The following is a 25,179-nucleotide window of genomic DNA, read 5'->3' as shown; positions in this document are numbered from 1 at the left end:
GGAACAAGATGCTAATAATGAAAGTTGAATAACAGCTGATGCTTTTATCCTGATGCTCAGACTTCAGACTCCACATCTCTTTCCAAAACACTGGAGAAGTTGATATCAAACTTCCAGATAGGGCTTCACTACCTCAGCATCAGCTCCTATGAATCGAGTAGAACGTGCCAAAGCCAGACAAACTACTCTCTGATTGCTGGATCATTCTTTGAGCTCACTTACAGCATGTATATTTTCTCAGAGGAGCCCGAGATCGCACCTTCAACCCTACGATTATTAAGCAGGCGAACTCATAGCATATGCTGGGTAACACAGTAGTTTGTGCATGTGCACTGAAAGTAGCTCGTGTATAATTGCTGCAACTGTGATTTAACATGACCTTTTACCTGCTTCGGCAGATACAACAAGGTTTTTATAGCGGCTCCGTTCCCACAAGTCATCAGCGTTTCATTGTTCATGTGATTAGACACAGCGGAGGCCAAGCATCACAATTGCTATCTGTTTCGCATGAGCAGCCATTAAGTCATCATCGCCTCACAATGACCTATGATTTCCAGTAATGATTTATGATTTCAGTGAGTCATTTTCTACGAGTCTCTTTTAGTTAGAGATGCAATTACTTGATCGTACTTTATCTTGAAGTTACTTGTAAATTAGAGTCGGTTTCAAAGTTCCTGCTGCGATACAGCGCAAATATAAAATGGGGAGGGGGAAAAAGTGTTCATTAAAGCGCCTAACGCACCAAACCTCAAAAGAACTTGACAGGAAAGAGCAAAAAAAAGAGAAAAAGAAAAGAAAGGAGGGTGGTGGGGATGTGTCATAAAGACGAGGAAGGCGAGGGAGGGGGGGTACGCTTTGATCAGGAGCACTCCTCATAGCTCTCCTGTCTTCTTACACATCCATAATATATCTCTGCACACATTCCAGTCTCTTATTAACAAGGCAGTGCCATTTCATCCCGGAGGCAGGTATTGAATTTTCAAAAAAGGTAGAAAAGAAAGAAGGCAAATTTGAAACACGCTCTGCTCTTGTCTGAGGAGTAAAGAAAAAAAACGCACACAAAAAAACAAAGCGAGACGCACAGAGTTTGCGATTCAATATATACACTCCCGCTTTAAATTAAATTCATCGATGTTGCTTGTAACAAAAGCGGGGATAATATCAGACATTGGTAAATATTTATTCTAAAAGTGGCGGGCTTAGGAAATGAGAGGGCTGCCGATGCCGCGCTTCTCTCTCATGGGAAAGCATGTTTGTCTGTGACAGTCATAAATATGTATCATGCTGTGAGAAGACAGTGATTGTAATCTCACAGCTGCCTTTTGTTGAGCATATGAGGCCCGAGAAAAGCCCCCGTTGATGGCGCACAAAGGCAAAATTAAAAGTTGCACCTTCTCCTCGGATTGGGGTACGTCGCTCAGCGGCAAGTGGCGTGCTGCTTAATTAGGATGGAAACAAATTCCTCACGAGGGAGGAATACCCCTCTTCCCTGCTCTCACTTGGTCTAATTTATGGAAAGGTAAATATTCAAGGGTCGCTTTTCAGCCGTGCCGATTAAAGCATGCTTGAGCGTAGCGACACAGAATGTGTTGTGAATGCAAAGCTTCTAATCCAATTCACACTACTCTGTGAAATGAAACTTGTTTGTACTAGTAGATAGCTGTGGCAGTGCATCTTTACCCAGGGGTGTCAAGTAGTTCTTCAAACCTCAGAATAACTAGGCAGCGCTTGTAAAAGTGCACCGAAAGCCACTTGAATAAGGTGGCCTGTCATTTGTGATGCACTCCAGTGTACTGTAGCGGCGAGCACTGTGACGTATTAGCGCTTGACAGACGTGCTCTTCAGTGCAAGAGCCCCTTTTGCTTTTGACTAAAGCTTGTTTTTATGTCTGCCCCTTCCTGCAGCTCTGAAGGATCCCTGTACCGAGGTGGCCTGCAGCTACGGCAGCACCTGTGTCCAGTCTTCAGACGGCTTGTCGGCAAAGTGCATGTGCCCCCTCGGCTGCGAGGGCAAGCCCAAGCAAGTAGTGTGTGGTAGTGATGGAAAGGACTATGTGAATGAGTGCGAGCTCCATCAACATGCCTGCAAGAACAAGAAGAACATTCGTGTGCAGTACCAAGGACACTGCGGTAAGCTCTCGTTGTGTTTTCTGTGTTTCTGTTTTTTGTAACACTGATTTTGAGCACAGGTAATATTGAAGAGTTCCCATCACAGTTTATTTTCTTTCCCAACCCAACTCCGCCCTATTTTGCTGTAGCAGGGAGATGTCCCAGAGTCACACTATCAAATATAAATTGTTGCAAAATATGGAAATACAAAAAAAAAACCCTGATAGTATCAAAAATTACATTTCCAATGGTGAAAATGTCATTTTTGTTGAGATTTTTTGTTTTAAATTGTCAGAAAACCTTTTCTTCCCTTTCCACTGTTCCCTACCTCTTCCTTTTGTGTTCCTCTATCACATACCCTGCTTATTTAAGGCAGACCTCCACTCTAATTCTCTAATTCATTCAGGTTGCTTTTCCCCACACAGGTTCTCCTACGGTGCAGATTGATGTGTTCTTTAAATAGGTTTTAAGAGCAGTTTTTTGTGTTGTTTTTGGCTCATCCTTGTTCTCATCAGGCAATTGTTGTTTACTCTCAAGGCGCTCGACTATTTAGCTCTTTTTATTCTGTGGCGAGGAAGACGGAGGGAAAGACTACAGATAGTAACTTTGTCTTTTAGCAGCAGGAGCCTCCAGGAGACAGAGCGGGTGGTAGGCAACGAGAGATGGATGTGTTTGTCCACAGGCAGAAGGTTGGTCGTATAAATCCAACGTGAGTCGGCCAAAGTGACCCGGGTTGCACCGTCTCCCCTGGGGACGGCGTCAGCTCAGGGGACTGGTTGGCCCTGATGGTGCTTTAAATCTTCCTGCAGCCATTTCAACTGAGCATTGGCTATTTCAACTTGCTAGCCCGCGCCAGGCAAATGCTGTTGATTTATCTGCACTGCTAGTTTTTACAGAAAACAACCTATTCTTTTTGTAATCACCCCACTTGCTCAGCTAGAGGAAAAGCATGGACTCTAGAAGCAGTTCTTCTCGCTTAATGGGTAGTAATGGTCTTTCTCTCAGATAATGGTCTGGCTGGCGGGTCAGGCACTGCGTCATGCAGAGACGCTGCGTGCATTACGATAAAACCCCTGTTTGCTCAGTTGCAAGTCTCTGCAAGCCTTTGTATTGTGCACACAGAAAACAATCCGAGGCCTGGCCTATGGTCACTCCGCCTCCCACCCCCACGCAGCCAAAGCGCTCCGTCCCTTTTTCTGTCCCAGCATTGTCACTCTTTGTATTGCTGCCAGAGGTCTCTGGAAACCATTCTCCCTTATTCTCTGTTTCTCATTCTCTTTCTACTCCTTTCCCGATGATAGGGTGTTTCATCCTTGGTGTGTTTTGAATGACTCGCCGGCAGCTTGGCAGTGATTTAATATGTCACGGTGCTACATAAATCCTTTGTCTTCCCACATGCTGAAAGCGTGGCGAGCAGGATAAAGCCTGGGCTCCTGTTTCAAGGAGTAACACCCCCATCACACACATCCACAAACCAATTCCATTATGATCACGGACTGATAGGGCCAAGCGTGCCAGACCAACACTCCCCTGGAAGGAAGGAGGTGCGAGAGAGCAAATCAAACCGATCGTCTCTTCATCTGTTTCCTTGTCTCCCCTTCACATCCAAGGTCCTACTCTGAGCTGCTCTCAGCTGCCGGGCCACTGATAATATCTGTGAAGCAGATATTCCTCTTCTCTTCTCTTCTCAGCTGACATATCATAGCTATAAGACTGTTCGCCGCTAATTAAAAGATGACTTACCAACACTTTATCTAACAGGACTTAAAAAGTTTTCTTTGAAAGGAGTTGCCAGTTTGAACACAATTAATCCAGACTGTGCTGCTTTTTTCTTTTGCCAGTCAAGCGTTGTTCACATTTTTTCCGCAGAACCAAAAATGATCACAGATGTTTTAGATTATGTTCCCTCGGAGTCTAATTACAGTTTTTCACAAATTCTAAGACACATTTTCTGAAACCTTATGGCCTTTTCTCCAAGCTTTAAACATAAGAACCAATTTTCAAACTACTTTCATAAAACCTTTGACTCTTCTAAGAAAAAACACACACACACAAAAATGCATGAAAAGCTCAAAACTACACAATATTTTTAGATAATTTGCTGTCAAAAATAATAACACTACTGAGCATTACAGTACAACAGAAATGAGGAAACACAGTCTCAGCTTTCTGGTAATTTCTTGAAGTATCGTCAGAAATAGTTCTCCAAACTTCTTGAAGGACATTCAAAGCTCTTCTTTGGATCTTGGTTTGTTTTGTTCTTTGTTTGGCATCATTGTCGTGCTGAAAAATTAAGTTTTTCCAAATCAGATGCTTTCCACGTACATGGTGAATCAAACTCTCACAGTACTTTCCTGTGTTCATAGTTCCATCATTTGTTGTTAAGATCCTCGACGACACTGGATGAAATGTGGCACCAAACCATGACAGAGCCGCCACCATATTTTACAGATACATGTAGAAACTCATTGTTGCACCTTTATCCTGACCTATCTACATATTGACAATGATTTAAACCAAAATTTTTTAGTTTGTTAGTTTGGGTTCACCACTCTGTAGGAGCTTTGGTCCCTGTTTCTGTTGCTTTAGAATTGAGACCATTGAGACTATTTCTGATGAGGCTTCATTGAACAGTGGATGGATCAACTGTTCAATGAAGATCTAGACCGGGGGTAGGCAACTCCAGGCCTCGAGTGCCGGTGTCCTGCAGACTTTAGATCTGTCCTTGATCCACCAGATGAATCAAATTGCTAAATTACCTCCTCAACATGTCTTGAAGTTCTCCGGAGGCCTTGTAACGAACTAATCATTTGATTCAGGTGTGTTGATCCAGGGTGATATCTAAAGCCTGCAGGACACTGGCACTCGAGGCCTGGAGTTGCCTACCCCTGATCTAGACCTTTATATGGATCAACTAAAGGTCTAGATGCTTTCAGTGCCTCTGTCAGGCCTTTGCTGAAATATTTTTTTACATCTGCTAATTGTTCTCTTGGCCTCCACTTGTCCAGTTTCCTCAATTTCCTAAGGATACATTACACACCATACCAAGGTAATGCCAAGTTTTAGCTAATAAGTCTTTGGTAATCACCTTTTGGTGCAAAAATACAGCTTTTTTGTGTCAAACCATGTTATCTTTTTTGTAGATTTATTTAGAGTAAAAGAAATGAGAACTAATTATGTGTTTTTGTGACAAATTGACAAACCTTTCAGTCACCCAACACATTCCTATGTTACGTGTTCGGAAACAGGAGGAAACATGAAACCCGTTTGGATTCAATCTACACATATACATTTATTTTACTTTCTCATCATGAATCGCTTTGGAAAACACTATCTAACACGATTGTGGTTACGGTTAGGGATAAGGTTATGGTTAGGGCTCGAATACACGGCTGGAACGTGCGTTACCACCAGGAGCGTCATTCTATTGGATTTCATCCACAACCGGGCGCATGTCATAGGGACACGGAAGGTTACCTTTCGCGTTCCCATTGGACGCCTTGGGACGTGACAAATCGTCGGTATGTTACGTGTCGGGAATGAGAATGTTCTGGTAGACAACACAGGTTAATCCCTGGAGTTAGAAAATGAAACGAAAATGAGTGAAAAAGCAGCCAATGTTCAAAGAAAAAACTCTGGAAGATCTCCAGAAAGCCTGGAGAAGCACTGCTCAAGACCACCGTAAAGAAATTACAAGAGGGTGGTGGTTCAGCTCAGCGAGTTGATCAGGTGACCCACATGCTACAAGACTAAAGCAGAAGCCTGGGTATTAATCTAACCTGTCTTCTCCTTGTCTTTCTCTTCCAGCTTCTTCTCTTCACTCTGTTATTGCTAAAAAGCCCAAACGTGTATTTTTTTTTTTAAATGACAAAAAAAAGGTCTGGCCCCTTGGAAGCAAAATTGAACAAAAGACTTTTGAACTGTACCATAATTGTAAGGAGTAAGACTCATAAAAGCAATATTAGCTCTGTGTGTGAAAAATACCAAAGGCGGTAGTTTCTCAAGTAAGTCGTAGCTGGCGATGTATAAATCTCCTACTAGAGGTTTCTTCTGTTTGTTTTCATATTGCAGAAACATGGTCTATCACAGCTGCTCAGCAAAGATCATTGAAAATGACTGCTCTAAATTGTGCTCGTTCTTGTAGTCCTCCTCCTCCGCCTCTCAGCTTGTTGCCTTCCATTGTTAGTATCAACCTTCCACTTACCTTTGCTACCTAACATATACAAGTTTCATTACATAATTAGCAGCAACTATTCACATATTTGAGTCACCGTGTTTAAAAAAAAGAAAAAAACTACATTTCTGCTGTAGCTGTGTTTAATCTCTGCCTCCAGTGGTTAGTATTATGCATCACAGGTGCATCACTGTGGTGAAGTGTGAGAATTTCAGATTCAGAGAAAAGATTAAACGAGATCTGCAAATTGTGTCTAACTAGGTGAAAACTGTTCTGTCATTTATTCGATAAATGGAAGTTTGATAGCATGAATCGGAGAATGGGATTCTGTGCTTTAGCAAAAGTGACAAACTGTAATTCCTTCCCTGTCGTATTGTACTGTATGTTATGCTGTACTGCAGTACACATTCTTCACTCTTTCTCCACAGATCCGTGCAAAAACGTTTTGAACTGCCGCGTGGAGCCTCTCACCCGCCAGCCACTGAAATTTGTGCCACTCGAGTTGTGCCCCCTAAGCGATGAGCCTCTGTGTGCCAGTGATGGCCGGACGTACCCCAGTGAGTGCGCTATGAGGGCGACGGGCATCCAGAAAGGCGTCACGCTCAGAAAGATCCATGCAGGACAGTGCACAACGCTGGGTAAGGCCGAAGCTTGTTGTCTTTAAAGTGTGCAACCCTTTCAATACAGATCCCAGAACATCTTGGAAATACATTTAGTGATGCAAGGGATAAAATTACTCAAATGCCATGACTTATATAAAGGATTCTTTTATGCTGCGTGAAACAGAGATTTAGTAGACCTTGCCCTTCTCTCCCCGTTAATAATCTAAAAAAAAATGCAACATAATAAGATGAGATGAATTCAAATATTGTAATTTATCTGCGTGCAGGTATAACAGGGAGTAGCCATTTGTCTGTCTAGGTCAGAATTGTTGAACATAAGGCTCCGGGCTCTGAATCTGTCCCGCAAAGACTTCAATCTGGCTCACAGTTTCTGGTTTTGGAAAATGTGAAGGAGGGCATAGATTCTGGATTTTTTAATGAATTTTAATAGTTTTTACTTTAGCTTTTCTTGCTCACAGAGACCTCCCCCACGGCCAAAGGTTTGTATTCTTTCACTATGAGCTATAGAAAGTTCAGTTTCTACATTTCTTTCATTTCTACAGCAGCATTTATTTATCGTGTAGAAAAAGTAAGAGAAACTCTTAAAGTTGAAGTTTCATATATTAAGAAATCTCCTGCATTAAATGTGTAGTTAAATGAAAGGGCAGTTTCACTGGTCCGGCCCACTTAAGATCAAAACTGAGTGCATGTAGAATGAGTCAGACATCCCTGCTTTTGGTCTTTTGTTATTTGACTTATCCAAATTTCTGTTTCGTGGTATTTGTAAAATTCAACAATATAATATCTTTCTATATTGGTATGTGACTATGCAGAAGCTCACTTAAGTCTCATTTGTAGTCTGTTGTAGGCTGACCAATCGTATTTGAGCAGCCTTGACTTGGTGTCTTAAAAAGAGCAGACTTGCTGTAGATCAGGAGTGGGCAACTGCAGGCCTCAAGGGCTGGTGTCCTGCAGGTTTTAGATATCACCCTGGGTCAACACACCAGAATCACATGATTAGTTCACTACCAGGCCTCTGGAGAACTTCAGGACATGTTGAGGAGGTCATTTAGCCATTTAAATCAGCTGTGTTGGTTCAAGGACACATCTAAAACCTGCAGGACACCAGCTCTTGAGGCCTGGAGTTGCCCACCCCGCATCTACAGCAGGTTCTAGCAGTAGGAAAAGTGACATAAATTTAAATGTCTTGTGTATCTACTGATATTTCAAGACTTTACTTTACTTACTACACAACTGTCTGCTTGATTTCAGAATCTGCATGATGGGAAACTTTGTTTGCAAATGTATTACAAGGGCCAACTAATATTAATAGTGAAGTCTGTGTTTCAGTCTGGACAAACCACTCTATTGAAACCCCAGCAAGAAAAAGGACAACAAGGAAAGCAGCCAGTGAAAATGTTTGGCTTGTCGGGGTTATATATGCGTGGTATATATGGTATCAGTGAAACCTTGCTATCGTATTACCATATATTATGCAAGAATTGAAATACTTTCAGCCAATGTTTTAACACATACAGGTAGACTAGCATCAAAATCAAACTTTAAAGCTGTGTTCCAGAGGGATAAATTACTGCCGGGTCTCGGGGTCTGTATTATATCCATGCTAGCACTAGCCTCCTCCAGCCTGATAAGAGCCCCCAGGGCTGTTATCAGTGCTATTACAACATGAGGTTTAGGCCGTAGTCAACAAAGAGCTGTCAGCCTTTACTGTATGTCTGATAGCCATCGGAGGAAATCCAATTTTCCTGGTGTGTTGTTACTGAAGTCCCACAAAGCTACAGCTCTACGGGTTTACAGCAGTAATGTGCGGAGACCCCCACCCATGTATTAAAACCCCCTGACAACACCAAGGACAGATCACCGCAGGACGTCTTTTGGTATGGTCAGCAACGGAGGCTGATACAGCCTGGTTCTTCTCTCTGCTCCGCTTGACAGGCCGATGTTAGCGTCAGGGCTTAAAATTGCCCAAATCCCAGCCTAAGTAGCGTTGTGTGTGCTGTATGAGAGTGTGTGTGCATGCAGACATGTTCATGCATGTGAGCAATGGGATGGACTTTTTTTTTCTTCCTTTTTTCCTCCCTCTCTTTCTGCTGTGCCTTTTCAAATGAAAGAATAATTCAATTTGAAACAGAGATCCATGAAATCATATCCCTAAGCAAATTACAAATTGGTAACTAATGAAAATGGCCATTTCGACTTGTAACCATGACATTGCACATCCTTGTACCCCTTTCAGTCTGATACAGCGCCGATGTAATTAAGTGTGGCATGACAGGCTTTTAAAGAGAAGAGAAGAAGGAATTGAATTGGTGTACAAATTTGATCCACTGATCAGGAATGGAATAAATTCAAGTGCCTCCAGAACAGAGGCTTGCCTCAAATTGAATTTTCTCACTTCAGTGGCAAATTTGCCATTTCACATTACCAGTATTTCGCTTTTTCTTAATTTCCATAGTAGATTTCTGCTTAGTGAGTCAAAATGGTATGACTTTAATAGTTTAGACTTAAACATGACCCTAAAATGAAATTCATGATTATTCTTTTTGTTAAAGTTTTTGCAAAACTTTATTATTAAAGTTAGAGGGGAGCACAGGCATGCTGATCGAGTAAGGTTTTGGGGGGTATTTGCAGTCTTATTAGGTGTCCCTTCATAGTGCAGGCTACTAGATTTGCTTATTTTTTGCTAGCGGCAAACCAGAAAACTAAATGGAAAAATGGAAATGGAAAAAACAGGCCGTTTTTTTCTTTTTAAATATCATTTTTTGGGGGGCATTTTAGCCTTTATTTGATAGTAGAGAGCTGAAGATAAACAGGAAAGTTGAGGGAGAGAGAAGGGATGTGCAGCAAAGGGCCGCAGGTCAGTCTTGAACTCGTGCTGCTGCGCTCTAGCCGTGTAACATATGGTCACCCACTCACCCACTGAGCTAAACTGGCTCCCAAACAAGCTTTTAAACTGCAGCGAAAGCTATAACTATTATAAAAAAATATGTCTAATAACTCCTCTGGTACTCACTCTCATTCATCCAGCCACTACTCTTGGCTGTAGCTATCATTTCTAGTCGATTACTCCCTGTAAAATGTAATGTGAACTTACTTTGTGGACAGTTTTGTGGCCTAATGTGCGTAGAACAGATAACCTGATGTAACAGATGGTTTGTTGCACAGAACCATCTGGGAAACAATCCTTGTTTGTTATAGGGAAGAAAACAGCACAAAAAATACACAGCGGATGACGAGATGAACCTTCTGTATGTCAGTGTCTAGTTCAGGCGAACGTCAACCAGTCACATCAACAAACCGCAGCTAGAATCACAGTAACTTTGTAAGAACGTCTTCTTCTTGCTCATACAAAGCTGATTGGTTCAAACCACTGCAGTCACCTGGCAAGACTGGGTCTTTTGTGATTGTGTCTTTTAAGAATCCAGCATCCAAGAAAGGTTATGTAACAAATTAAGCATCAAATAATCTACTTGACAGGAACAAATGTGGTCCGACTTCTTTTTAAGCACTACTGCCTAAACGCTGGTGTGTTGGCTGATCTGAGCATGTCATTTCCAGTCTATAGAATAACTGTATGTTCCAGCGTGTGTTGTTTGTCAGAGATTGACAGCTAACATGGGCCTTCTGCAGATATACTGGAAGTATTGGCAAATAGGGTGCTGCAATCATTTTTATATATGCTGTAGAAAAAGATGCTTGGTGTAAGGACAAAATGCAATCATCACAGACTTTGCCCAACCCACTTTGTGCAGCACATGTAGCATGCCGGCTAATATATGAATCTCTGATGTGTTTCTTTCATGAATTTCTGCAAAAGCCTCTGCTAACATCACCTATCTCCATAAACAACAGTAAACATTCATATAATTACTACTTGGATGATTTATAGCCTGGTTTATGTCCTTATGGTTGTATCAGCAAGTTAACACAGCAGGAAGAACAACAGGTTGACACTTCTCTTGCTTCAATTTTTTGTTGTTGCTATGTTTGCTAAGTACCTCTTCAGTGCTTTCATCTGTGATGATCAGTCTGTCATGCTGTTACAAAATTGGCAGTTGGAAACTAAAAAGCCTAATCAGTCTCTGTACACATTAAAGGAAAAAAAATGAATAAATGAGTGAAAGCAGATGTTCACACATAGAGCAAAAAAGGGTCACTGAATGGTGGGTCTGTAAGGGGGGAAGGGTTAAAGTAGGGTTATCTCCTGTACAATCCAAAGAAGCTGCATTGTTTTGTTTTTCTTGCAGACGGATGCAAGGACTGTCCCTTCTATGGTGTGTGTCTGGTGGAACAGCTGAGTGCCCGCTGCTCTTGTGATCCCATCGAGTGTGACGGCACCTACAAGCCTCTGTGTGGGAAGGATGGTAACACATACACCAATGACTGTATGCGACGCAAGGCGGAGTGCCTGAGCAAGACCCCCATCGCCACCAAGCACCTAGGACCCTGTGGTGAGTAGAGCTGGAGACTAGGAAAGGGTGGGTGGTGACCTGGTGGTTGGGATTCCTCCTTCTTTGGCTTTCGCACAAACCAGTGCTGAATCCCTGTCTTGGTGTGTCTTTCTCTGTGTATTTGTAATCCAATTTCAGTCTGTTTTTCGTGCTGAAGAGTCTAGGCTGATGGTACGTTCGTCTGTACTTAAAACTTTCCTGAAAAGTATCTGAAACGGTTGGGTGATGTCCTCTGAGTGGGGGAGGGGTGGGGTGTACATTCAGAAAGGATGGGTGTGCCAAAAAACAAAAACGGTGCCTTCAATTCGTCACCCATTCACCTCCCATCCATCTCCTCACCCCTGTCACGCTTCATCCCAGCATCTCAAACAGACAACCAAAATGAAACGCCACCTTCATGTTTCATTCATCCGCCCTCCGTCTTCTACTCCTTCACTGGTGCCAGTCTTCCACTTCAGTGGCTTTTGTCGTTTTTTCCTCCCTTGTCTTTGTCTTTTTGTCTTGTGTGCTCTTCTTGCATAAAAAAAGCTATTCTTTCTTGTTTCAGTGCGTCAGTCAGTCTGTCTGTCTATGTCCATTTGGCCGGCTTCCCGGTTGTCTGGCTGCAGGTGGCAAGTGGGGTCACCCAGTGGGCGACCTCATCAAGCGGATTCTGAGGGGTGAAGCCCTTCCCCTCGCTCCGTGCGGACCTAACAGGAGGGGTCTTGTACTGCTGTCTTTTTCCTCTCACTCTTTCTGTCTCTCTGTGTGTCTTTGTGGCATTAATGTCTTTTCCTTCTGTTTACCCTCCAGCAAAGATGTGATTCCTGAGGTTGGAGAAGTCTCCCTCTCTCCTCTCTGTGTTTTATTTTCAACCTAACCTGCCTAACCGATGCATACCTCTGGTTAATCTCCTATTGCATGTTCAAATTGCACGCCAGATCCCAACCTAACAGCTTCCCAACGAATCCCCCCCGCTCCATCAATCAGGATTGTGTCGTAAAAAGCTTGCAACAATGCACCAAACCACATGTAAGCATGATTCCTGCAGTAGGGCTGGAGTTCAGCTGCATTTTAATGAAACATTTTATATCCTACAAGGTCTTGAAAATACGATCATTCAGGTATGTGAGGATTTAAAATTCATTTCTGGATTGAACAGAAACCCAGTGAAGGGCTGAAGTATATGGTAGCAGTAGTAGTAGTTCTACTAGTAGTAGTAGTAATTATAGTTTAATCATATTTTACACAGCTTTTTTTAGAATGTGTTATTTCGCTAGAAAATTTACATTTTGTGCAAATCTGCATTTATGTCTTCTAGAACTGATGTTGCTAAATCAGAAAAATGAAGCCACTCGATTTTGCTTTGGTATAGACACTGTCTAGCGGAGCGCATGTTAATTACGCAGAGAACATCCTTAGTGAAAACATTAAAAGACTGAGGTCAGGGTGGCTGTATGTGTAGGTAACACAAGAGGTTTCTCCTGTTGTACATCAGCTTCTTAACGGTCAACACCATCGCCACAACCCTGCCTATCCTTAACCATCCCCTTCACTTTAGTTTATTTGCTATAATTTCTCTGTTAAGCTTAAACCGTCTCACGGTGGCACAGATATTGTGAAAAATAAATGATTTTCAAAACATTAAACACTGTAATTGAACAAAATCCGATTTAATGCGGAGCTGCCCCATATCAACATTCTTGCTGGTGAAAGTCTGCCAGCTGAATGTATTGTGAATTGCTCTTTGTTAATAAAAGAAGAATGAAGAGATTTGTTAGCCTCTAAGCTTAGTGAGCCAACCTTAAGCTGCACACACTTCATTCAAGGTTCGGTGTGTAAAGCAGGTTGGCAGGATTTCAACCGATATCATAAGATGTTCAAGGCCCATTCTGTTCTCGGCACTGACACGCTCTGTCTAGCGTGTTTCCTCGTGTTAAAGGGCTGATTTAAAGGGTTGATTCACCCAAATTAAGATGACATCTGTTTTAAAGCTGTAGCGCAGAATGCACCAATATTTTTAATCATGTGTCATTTACGTATCCGAGTGTCTCTGTGATCATTTTTAGAGATGATTTGAAGACCTCGTCTTGAGTTAATCTTTTTCAGAGTCAGGGTTGTTTTTTTTTGCTCTTTCCCATCACAACGCTGATAGCCCAGCATGCGTGATAAAGCTGGAGTAATCTGCTCATGCTTTTCGGTGTGACATTACCTCAAACAAGAAATCCGCCCAACAGACGCGTTGTGTAATCACGTTCAGAGTTGCTGTCCGCATTTTTATTGTTGTTGCGACAGAGGCCGATAAAACGAGAGAAATCCGTCCATCCTCTAGGCACTGGGGCGAAGCTGAATACCAAAGTTATCTCCAGTCGTCAGCGTCAGGAGACACCAAAACTCATTTGCATTATTCGGCCGTCTGAGCTGTGAATAAATTAAATAGTGGAAATGGCAACGCGAGCGCTTATATATTTTGCTCTGTTTCATTATTTCTGGCAAATGCTGCCTCAGTTCAGCCCCCTCCCCTCCCTCGTTTGTTTCGCTATTTTTTTTTCTCCCCCCTCGCTCTTCATCCTTTCCTCCCTTCCACTGCGCATCGCAGCCGTCAGCGGATGGTACTATGTTTCTTTAATGCATTTTTATTGACATTTGCATATTTTTCAAAACACAGCGCCACAAACGCCACCGCCCCCCGATACGGTTTTAATTAAACATCAAAAGAGGCAAGCCTAGGTGCCCACTGAGACTGTTGGTTTAGTCAGACAGATGATATGCATGCAAGGAGTGTGTGTGTGTGTGTGTGTGTCGGTGTTTCCATGTGTTTAATCACATTAGAACTCTCACTCTTAATTTTTCTTTTTCTTTCTTTCTTAAATGAAACTATATTCAACCTTGTAGCGTGTAGATCTCTCACTGTAAACCAAAAAAGATTCACCTGACAGATGCACATAATTTAAGGATGTGAGCATCTTCCGAACTGACTTCCAAAGCACTGAGTTCTCTTAAAAATCAATCGATAGCCTATCAGAACGCACGTGCCAACACACTTGCAGCCATGACAGTACTGTCAAAGATCAAATCAGAATGAGAGCTGTGTCAAACAGTCCCACGCACTCAGTTGCCCACCATGTCAAGATTATAGGCAAAGTTTCATGTATCTGATCAATTAAATGAGTGGTATTTAATAATTTTTGAGCTTTTTCATTTCATTCTCTTGTTTCACTGGTTGAGTGGTGGGTTAGGTGGAGTGATCGATCACTCTGCCAGCTGTCAAACGGATGAAATTCTCCAGTTTTGACACAGTCATAAATCTCTTCTCATGTGGGTGACAGCCCTTAATGTCACCCCTCCCCTGCCGGTACTCACCCCCACAATGGATTGTGCTGTAAAGAAACCCAACATGTCTATAACGTCCTGACGGCTGTCCTCCCTAGGGGGAAAACCCCCCCAAATTGATTGATATCCAAACCTTCAATTTAGAGATGAAGACACCACGTGACGTTTAGCTGATTTACTTAAGTCCAGACAGAGTCACAAATCTTCCAGATGTCTGTAAACACGCGAATGACTTTTGCTGGAAATGAATCAGAGTAGACTGCTGGGAAGGAGGACGGACAGGTCAGCAGCCTTGGTTTCTAAGATGGAAACATAAGAGTCGTTTGGCACCAACAGAGGAAAAGATCTATCAACTTTTAAAGAGGTTAAATTATTTACTGGACTTTGTGTGACTTATTCATAGACCAGGTTGCTGTTCTACAGTACACACACACAGTTTTAATAGCAGGTTAAAACATAATTGCAACCCCGACGTGCAGTCGAACTTGCCTTCATCCGACGTTTGAATAAAATGCAAGAAAATGTCTGCAGTGGTTAATTTGAGATTGATTGTAAATCTCCACAGATGGCCTCTATTAAGTGTTTCACACTACACGCGAATATTTTTAGGCTAATGCAAAGAAATCCTGTTTTTCTTCCCCTCTGTCCTCCATGATGTCAGCACAGCAGGCTATCAGCAGAAACTAAGCAAGGAAGTGTGCATGTAGCGTGGTCTGTTGTTGCAGAAATGTTCTTGTATTTTCAGCTATATTTAGAGGACCGAGCAATGATGGGAGACTCTTTGATGTTTGAGTCTATTGTATTCTGATTCTATAAAATTTCCCCATTGATAAAGGTGATGTGAAATAACAGAGCAACTTAAAGTGCTAGCTCCTGTATTTACGAAGTATATTTGCTATGCCTTTCTGCCAAAAAAGACACTGAGTCAATCTGAAGCTGAAAACCAAAAAAGCAACACGAGACAGCCCATTAATTGGAAGAAAGTATCTTTTCAACAACTTTTTTTCCCCACATAAATGATTGTGCTTGTTAAAATGCCTTTAAAAAAAGGAATCTATTTATTTGATATGAGGGAACCAGACTGTGTGTAAAATTAATTACTTTTGCAGTGAAAATGCATAATTAAATCTTTGCCTTCTCTCCTCTATCTTGGCCCAAAGTTGCGCTGCAGCTTACTTCCTGCCCAGCGGGCATGCTATTTTGGTGCATATTCAGTAGTAATCAATGGAAAAGACTACAGGAGTGCATAGCTGCTCACCACAGGTCCCTGGAGCCCGTTCATGTACTAGCCTCACGTCTGGTATTAACAGAATACGAAGTAGAGAGGGCCCTCTGAATTGGTGGTTATGTTGTTCATAAAACAAAAATACAAGCAGCAGAGTTGCTTTTTAGCACATAAAGGAGAATGATTCAGTAAAATCAGTAACACAAGGCAGCCTATTAGAAACACACGCACACATAAACAAGGAGTGAACAAATGAAGGAGCTGGTTTTGAGGACACAAAATCTTTAACCGCGGCTCTTTTGTCATTTCGTGTGTACACAGCTGTGTGCGAGAGAGCGAGCGAGCGCAATCACAAGTGCAGAAAAGCTCACGCAAGTGCAAGTTGCTTGAAATGTGTTGCCTGTCGCCTCTGGAGGTTAACACAAAATCACTCAGTGGAAGACACATTGTCATTGACAAAGAGCTCTGCAAAGCAGGAAAGAAAAAAATCTGTCACCTTAGGTGTCAAGACTTTGTGCAGAATATTTTATCATTTGCATGTTTATTTGATGAGCATCTCCCCCCTGCGCGTTTGTGATTGGACTAACAAACAGTCGCGAAGCCTGAGTGTGTAAGTCAGCCTGAGATCACCAGTGCTGTTATTGCTAATCAAGTTAATTAGAGGAAGTGCCGCGGGAGCCTGATTGACGGCAGCTAGGGACCGCCGGTCCACTTACTGCGGCCCGCAGGCTGTCATTGAGCAGAAATTGCAGAGAAATGTGGGTCAACGGGGTGTCAGGAGTGACTTGAGGCGGGCTTGGTGTTCCGTTGGGGTGTGATCAGCCATGCAGTTCTTTCAATTTCAACAGTTTTCTTTTCATTTTTTAAAAAATGTCTTCCTAGGCCTTCCTCGTGCTGTAGCTCCTGATTTGATCGGAGATGCAGTAAGTGAAGCGAACTGGTGTGCCGTTTTTTCTTTGCTTTTTTAAACTTCCTGCAACATACACACCCTAATGACTAGATCACCACCTTTTTTGGATTAGACCAACAATATTTGCGTGTCATCTCATCTCTGACGGATATATCTCAAAAGATCAGGGGATGCCAGCTTGTGTCCCCTCCCCGTGTTATTTTTGCTCGTCTCTATTTTGAAGAGCAACACATTCTTAGTTGTACAAGCACAAAGAGGCTTCGACTCACCTCCTGCCTGTGATAAGTATTCAGTGGTAGACAGACACAGCCTGCGGGTATGCCTTTTGCTGTATGCTAATATAGCCTTTTCTCTGCACCTCCCTCTCCCTCGACTAATATGATACATAAATGTTTTTAATGTGAGGGAGGTAAAGGGAGTCGGATCAAAGCCCTGGCAGTGGAGACACACAGAAGGCGGGATTTTGCTGCAGATTGGCTGCGCCCTATTGGAATCCTGTGTTGTAATGGGTTGCAGTTGTAGGTGATTATTCCTGCCAGTTGGCCACTGCAAGCATCACCTGGATTACACTGATTCACTGCCCTGCATAATATAGGGAATGATTTGGAATTGCACACAGACCCGAGGGGGGAAAAGTCCAATTAACATATGTATGAGCTGAGCGGAGATGGGAGGAAACGCTCGCCAAAATAATCTCCCAGCATTTCAGCGACATGTTACGGTGGGGTTAACAGTGTGGGCCCGCTGACTGCAGCAGCCACAGTCACAGCTGAGTCTGACCGGAGCGCGCCGTGCCATCGTGCAACCTAACAAGGAGCCGTTAAGCTTTATAAGCAGCACTGTGGTGTCCTTGGCACTTTATCTGTCATATAACTCCACTAAGTGAGCAATAATAAGACTTCAGGCAGACAGGTAAGCAATCAGGGAATCAGAGGAACGTGTCCTCTCAATATTTGACGTGGTCTGCTAGTGACACTGCGGCCTAACCCGAAGTAATCCCCTCCTGAGTCCTGAAGTGGAGGCATGCTATTAAAATACCGCACTAATTAAAATGGATAAATTTACATGCCTCCTAGCAGGAGAGGATACAGACTGAGGCGACACCCGGAATGTAAAGTCCTGTCAGCCGGTGTGGTAGTACAGAAACAGAGCAGATTACACACTAGCAGAGCTGAATCCTTGATTGGAGAAGGAAAAAAACAGAGAGGGAAAAGTATTCGTGCCTTTTTTCTTCTCCTTCCACTTTTCTCTATCCATGAGAGACAATTCACTGCACCTGCTCAGCCACTAAAACAATGCCTTGGCTACTGTGCTATGTGTTTGGCACCTCCCATCTAACTGTCAAGCTAATTTTCGTGCATAAAACAGAACAGTTTAAAGCCAGAAACTATGGTGTATTCTGGACTTGCCTGAAAGAAGGACTGATACATGCATGAAGAGATGGATTTTTCTATTTGGGAGAAGACCAGAGAGCGAAAGAGAGCTGGAAAAGGCTTGTGAGCGACCAAGCTTAGGCCCGCCATTTCAAAGCTTCTCCCTGCATCCAAGGGAAAGTAAAAAGACAGCTTCAGTTCTTTTTTTAACTGTGTCACAAGATTCTTTTTACACTTGGGGAGATTGTCTTTTTTTCCACCCTCGTATATTGTCTCCAGTTAATAAATCAGGCAGAAATTTTGCCCCCCAGAGGTGGAGGATGATAAAAAAAATAGTTTTGGAGGGGAATTCTTTCATCTTTTTTATGAGTGTGAAACAAAGAGAATGGGAGACAAAGGCCTTATCGGAGGCTGCAGTTGTGTTTTAGGAGCCCGTCCTTGGGAAGTGGGCTGGTGAACTTTAATGCAGGCCAAGGTTGTACAGTTAAGCTCGGATCACAAGCGTACAACGGTTACACGCACTTGGAGACACACACACACACACACAGACACAAGGCGTTGAAATGAGATCACAGGGAATCAATTGTTTTTGAAGCGGCACCGAATTAAGCGGCATTGAGCAGCTTTCATATTTATGTGGCACCTCCGAGCTCTTTTGAAAAGCCAGCTCGCCTTCCCAACGCAGAAATCAATAACGGTGTTTCACCCTTTAATCTGAAACACTCACCCTCGGAAATGAGAGCGCCCGTGCCCGCGCTCGAGATCGGGAAAGATTTGCTCAATTACAGTTGTGGGAAAACAGTAGGCGGTCGTGGACAAACTATGTTACATCTGCTCTCATTTTTATTTTAATATCTGCAGTTCAGCTCAGGAGTGATCATAATTCAGACAGATGAGCCAAATGATCTGTCTTACGTAGATAACACTGATCTTTATCCCACATACCCCCTTTCTTTCATCAGAGTGCAACAAGCTAATTGCCACCGTCTGCGTTATCAGTTGATAATTTCCCCCCTCGTGTTAGCGCTACGAGTTGAGGCTCAGCTGAACATCCCTGAGCTGATAAATGAATCATGGGGCTTCGCACATGCCAAGTCAGCCCCCCACCCACAACACCCCCGTGTTACTATCTAATCCCATAATGGTCTCAATAATGATGGAGCCATGGGTGGCGTCATTACAAAGGGCAGTTTCCATGACAGCACCTCTACTCATCTAACCAAAGCTCACAAGAAAGGTGGCGCAGAAGGAGGAAGCAAGTTTTGTTTCGCTTTGGTTGTGAAACGGCACCACTTTCCATTTCAACCACGGCTTCTCATCAGAAACTATTTGATGCCTCCGTCTGCGTTTTCCTCTAATCTGCAGACACACCACATTTAGCAGAGGGATCCGTTCCTCATGCGTGAAACTTTCTAAATGAAAACCACTACGGCGCCAGGCTATCATCTTTCGCTCGCTCTCGATACCGGAGTGCGCACCATCCCACCTAAGGCCTCAATCTTCCGACCGTCGGGCTGAGCCGGCAGCGCTCGCGCACGCATGCCGGCGCCCCCGACTCAGAGAGCACACGATGCCATATAATATTTTCCCTGGTACATAAAGCTTTAAAGAAGTGATGGGATGGGAGGCTGTGATCAAAGCGTTGTTCACGCCCATTTTTTTTTCGTCAGGTTTTCACTCTGTTCTGATCAAGTCAGGTTTTATCAGCCCCGGCCTACACCCATCTGCCGCTACCAGAACCATGGGTGCAAAATCCTGTCCTCGTTTTAATGAAGTCATGCTGGAGTTAGCGTGTGAGGAGAAAAGACTGAGGCAGACACCTCTCTCTGATGTTCACATTTCATATCTGCCTCTGCCCAGGAGCTTGCCTTTTTTGAATTATTAAGCAGAGGGCTCTTTCTTCTTTTCGCCTATTTCTTTCTCTTTTTAATTCTCTCACTCTCTCAAAAAGCAAACTCTATCCCTGGTGCTCTTCCTTTTCTTGCTCCTGCATGTCAGTTCAACCAGCTTTGGCTGAAGCAATGGCTCTCACTGAGATGCAAATGGCAGCCTTTGAAGGGGCACACTGGGAACGTCAATTAATCCAGGCGTTTACGCACGGGGGAAAAAAAAAAAGGCAGTGCAACCATTGTTCGTAGGCTGTTTCATCTCTATTGTGCTACAGGGACATGTTTTTATCCACTGTCCTCGTGCCTCCGGATTCCGTGGACTCTTCAAAGATTCAGGATACATCAGGATAGGTACAAAGGCAAGGAGATGACATAGGAAACTAAGGAAGTTGAGGTGACACAGGACTAGGGCTACATTGCATATTCCATCATATCTGTGTTTCTCCCTAAACCCTTTCTAACACAAAAACCAGCGCTTCTATTTGTAGCGATATTCTAACTTACCTCACTATCACCTGTGCTCTTTTGCAACCCCAGACTTCTCTCCAACCTCAACTTTATATTCTCCCCGACCACTAAGGCTGTACTGTTTGCTACCATGCCTCTAACTGTGATCTCTGTCTCTTGGGTGGTCGGCCTTCAGATCTCAACATACCGAGCCCGTGCTTGCATGTAGCGTGCAGTCACGGGGCAGAGTGTGTGGTCAAGAACAACGAAGCGGTGTGCGAGTGTTCCGAAGCCTGCCCGCAAACGTCCGACCCCGTGTGCGGATCCGACGGCCAGACCTACGGCAGCCCCTGCGAGATGCGATTGATGGGTTGTGCGCTGCAGAAGGAAATCAGCATCCAACACAAAGGACCCTGCGGTGAGTACTCACTGTCACAAAACCCAAATATAAAAGTGCTTGCATCTCAGTAATGAATTTCAAATTAGCGTCATGCTCGTACGGTCACATTGCCCCATGCAGTCAGCTATAGTGAGGAGACATGACTGTGAAATGCTGTGAATCATAGCTTACAGACATGGAAGGATCTCGGAATATGATTTAGCAAATTAATTAATAGCACCACAATGCGGAGAGGCAAAATTATAATCCACAGACGTTAACAATTAGCACACATAACTTTATATTCATGTGTGACCCCACTGGGAGCCGTTTCAAATCCAGCAAAGGCAAATCAATACTTAACACACTGATGAATTTCATGATCCCTTGTCCATTACTCTTTATCTGTTCCTCTGTGCTCATCATCAGCCCTTCTATAGCAACACCACAACTCCAATTTGCCTGTTTTGACCTTTAAGTGAAGATGCACTTTGCTTTTGATGAAACAGAGCGCGGTGCATATTTTTCTGTAATTGGCTACATGAGTCACTTGGCTTTGTCTTTCACTGCCGGAGTATCAGCTAGTCATTAGTATACCAGCGACAGCAGAGCTTCAAGTGGTAAAAATATCTCTATACCCACTATGCTGGCACACAGCCATACGGACAGGTTTTTGCAGCTTGGTAAAGCCACTCAGTGAGTACTCCGTGGCATAATGCCATTTTGCAACGCCAATTTTCCCATGGACTCTAATTGGTTATTGAGTATTCTTGCTTGTCTACAATCAAGTCATTCACTTTTTACTCAAACTGGGCAGAAGTACAGTGGCTGTTAGCCCCATGGCCAGACTGTCTGTGTAACTCAATTTTAATGCAATAGATTTTTTTTTCCTGCATATTTTGACGACAGCAAAAGTCTGTTGGCCTCTGCAGTACTGTATTTGTGGATGAGATGAGCAGTTTCAAACACGATCAGTGCAGCACAATCAGTTTGCTCTTCGTGATCTAAAGTGTGAAAAGATTTTATGGTTGTTACTTATTTATTTATTTTATTTTTTGCACAAAGGAACCAAAGTCTTTTAACAGAGCTCGTTTTTTTAGAGTTTTATACTTAGAATGACAGAGTTAGTTCCTGGAGAGTTGCTATGTGGACTCTCTGCCTGCCTGTGTACTACATCTGTCATCCTCCCCTCCCAGCTTTCTCTTAATTGAACTCCAGCGTGTAAGGATGTATGCCGCAGAGAAACAGATCTAAAGCAGTGTTCAGTTGGTGGGCAGACACGTCAGTGCCACACCACAGGTAGACGGCTCGGAGTCCCTCCGCGGTAATGAATAGTCTTTATTTTAAAAAGCGAGAGGCAGGACGAGCTGGCGGGGCTGAGGGACTCTGTGTGTAATCCAGCACTATGGATGGTTCTTGGCTCCCAGAGGAACAGGCCTGCGTCAGCGCAATGGTGCCATAAAAATGCTGAGGCATTGGCTTGCCAAGCGCGAGCCAGTCGAGAAATGATGGCGATGATAATGTGGGTTATTTCTGGGCTGTTTGCACAGCTTTACTGGGCTTTTATTCAGCACCATAACAACTGACTGACTTAAGCTATTATCTCACCTAATTATCACCAGCTATTCCCTTCACTAATATACTATACAGGTTCACGAGGCAGAAAAGGAGCGAAACAATATGTGCTGCCTTCAGGTGGAGTCGGAAGAATAGGAATTAAGCGTTAAAGATATATGCACAGAAAGAAGGTGAATAAAATGAGAATGTCTGACCTTTGCACTGCAGAAGAGCAGCAGCACTGGTGTTAATTAGGCTTACAAAATATACAGACTGTGCAAAAGTCTCGAGCCCCCCCTCATTTCTTTAGATTTTATTTCCAAGGAGCCAGACCTTCTTATATATGTGTTTTTTCTTTGTCAGTAATTCTCCAGAAGCTCTTTTGTCATTTTTATTTGGACATTGGCTGTTTTTTCACACATTTTCAGTCCATACCTTGTTCCTGACCATTTTCAGATAAGTGTTTTTTACTTGTTAAGCCACTTTACACTGCTATGATTTACTCAATTTCATACCAAAAAGGCGATTACCAAAGAGTTATTATCTGACAGCTTTAACAACAAAAGAATAATTGGCAGGATTAAACAACTACAGCAGATCAATTGTAGCTAAAAGTCATGTCCTTAAGAAATAGGAAAACAATAAGGAGACATAGGAAACGATCCAAGATGCATCTGGACCTTCAGCTAATGCTCGCCAAACCTTCATCAGAAATAGTCCCAGTGGAAGAGTGGCCATCAAGAAGCCATCTTTAAGTGAGGTAAACAGCGAGAAAAGGCTGAGATATGCCAAATTAAACAGGACTTGGACTGAAAAGTGAAAAGTGGCAACGGGTCTTATACATCAGGATATACATTACTGTACTGTACAGAGGAGGTCAGTAGAGAGGTGGGTGTCTACATTCATCTGTAAAACATGGTGTAACCTCTCTAAACTAAATGCCAGTGTAACTGCCAGTAAAAGCATACCTGGAAAGAAAAGAAAACCCACAGTGGAACACTATCAGTCATGTACTGGCCTCCCCAGAGCCTAGACCTCGACATTAATGAAGCAGTGTGGGATCATCATGATAGAGAATGGAACAAAAGGCAGCCAAGATCCAAAGAAGAGCTTTGAATGTCCTTCAGGAAGCCGGAAGAACTATTCCTACTTAAAGACATTACAGAAAGTCTACATAAGAGAGTTCAGGCTGAGTTGAATAATAAAGGTGGTCATACCAAATATTAACTTTCAGCCTTATTAGAACTGTAAAAGCTCAAACTTTACTGTTGCCTTACTTTGTGTATTTCCATGTGTATTTGAATTTGTTTGAATAAATCGGTGCACCTGTTTCCCATTTTCCTAACAAAATATAAAGAGATGAGGGGCGGCAGTACTGTTGGTCTTTATATTATTTCATTTATATGATTTCCCGAACACTCACCAAGGAAAGGATGCATTTGTTTACTGTTGCCGTTTTGTTATTTCCATCCAAATGCTCTATAGTGTGTACGCTGTCATATTTATGGCTGCCAGGCTCAGAAGTAGGAGCTTAGGTGAGGCTGTGAGGGTAGCAATAGTGTAACGGGTGAGAGAAGTGCCACAACAGGGAACTTAACTGTGTATGTGTGTGTGTGTGGGCAGCTTATTGCCTCTCATGGGCCCAGACATAATTTCATTTCTATCCCTCCGGCCTGGAAACATAGTGGTTATCTATATGGCTCAGGTGCAACCTGATAGCAATATGAGTGACATTTGTTATTATTCAGAGATTTTTCCTCCTCCTGCATTGGAGTGGCGGGCCACCTTGTAACAGGGGCTGGAAGAGGTACACTTGGTTAATAGACCCCCCAGCTGGATATCAGTCACCCCAGGAAAAAAGCCCATTCATGCTGACTTCCCAAACAGATGAGAGCAGAGGTGCCTGAATCATTTGAGAAACAGAAATAACAACTTCCCCTTTTTTCTCCCACAGGTGTTGGAAATGATATTCTCAGTTGAGTAAGAAATATAGGTCACAGAGGCAGCCTGTGAGAAAAAAATGAGAGAATAAAAGAGGGCAGAGGGAAAAAGGGAGGAGAATGTGATAAATGTTCATAGGAAAGGAGATGGAGGTAAATAAGATGATGAGGCGCAAAGAAAGTGGGGGGCAGAGTTAATAGTGTGCTGGCCAGGCATGCATCAACAGGGGAGTTGTTATCACCCAGGCATGTTCACAAGCCTTCAAAACACAAAGCAACATGCTTCTTTCTGTTTAATCCTGAGGTACTACTCCTCCCAGACCCCCTCAGCTGCAGTTCAGGTGTTCCCCAGTAAGGATATCTAAAAAATGCTGTAAAGCTGGAGGGTCTTTGTTGTTGTTTTTTCTGTTCAATGAGTCAGTTCTTTATGTTTTCAAGGACACTTTTCTACCAACCCACTCCTGTTCCTCCTTCTCACCTTCAGCTCCACAAACACTTTGTCCAAACACAGCAGCACAAACTGTTAAAGTGCAAAGTTGCTAACACCAGATCTCTGGGACTCCAAGGGGACCTTGACAAAATATTAGCAGGTCCTCATCCAAAGGAAGAAAGGTTTTCTTTGATAGTTAAAGACATGCGTGAGGATATTATGAAACCCTGATTCCAAAAAAGTTTGGATCCCATGTTCCCATGTTATTATAGGGGCGATCGTGGCTCAAGAGTTGGGAGTTCGCCTTGTAATCGGAAGGTTGCCGGTTCGAGCCCCGGCTTGGACAGTCTCGGTCGTTGTG

The 25,179-nt window shown here is 43.1% G+C and overlaps 1 protein-coding gene across 1 annotated transcript in view; it reads left to right on the top strand.

The window, feature by feature from the left end:
• Positions 1 to 25,179, top strand: part of agrn (agrin) — a 255,815-nt gene that overhangs the window by 162,695 nt on the left and 67,941 nt on the right. Inside the window, exons 5-8 of the mRNA XM_013910251.1 lie at positions 1,905 to 2,129; positions 6,711 to 6,920; positions 11,153 to 11,356; positions 20,709 to 20,930. Coding sequence (XP_013765705.1) covers positions 1,905 to 2,129; positions 6,711 to 6,920; positions 11,153 to 11,356; positions 20,709 to 20,930 — 861 coding nt within the window. The remainder of the gene's footprint in view (positions 1 to 1,904; positions 2,130 to 6,710; positions 6,921 to 11,152; positions 11,357 to 20,708; positions 20,931 to 25,179) is intronic.

Source organism: Pundamilia nyererei, unplaced genomic scaffold (assembly GCF_000239375.1).
Source record: "Pundamilia nyererei isolate P.nyererei 1_Seehausen unplaced genomic scaffold, PunNye1.0 scaffold00039, whole genome shotgun sequence".
Classification (NCBI taxonomy): Eukaryota; Metazoa; Chordata; class Actinopteri; order Cichliformes; family Cichlidae; genus Pundamilia; species Pundamilia nyererei.
Note: the sequence above shows the minus strand (reverse complement) of the source record. Positions and strands in the feature narration are given on the sequence as shown.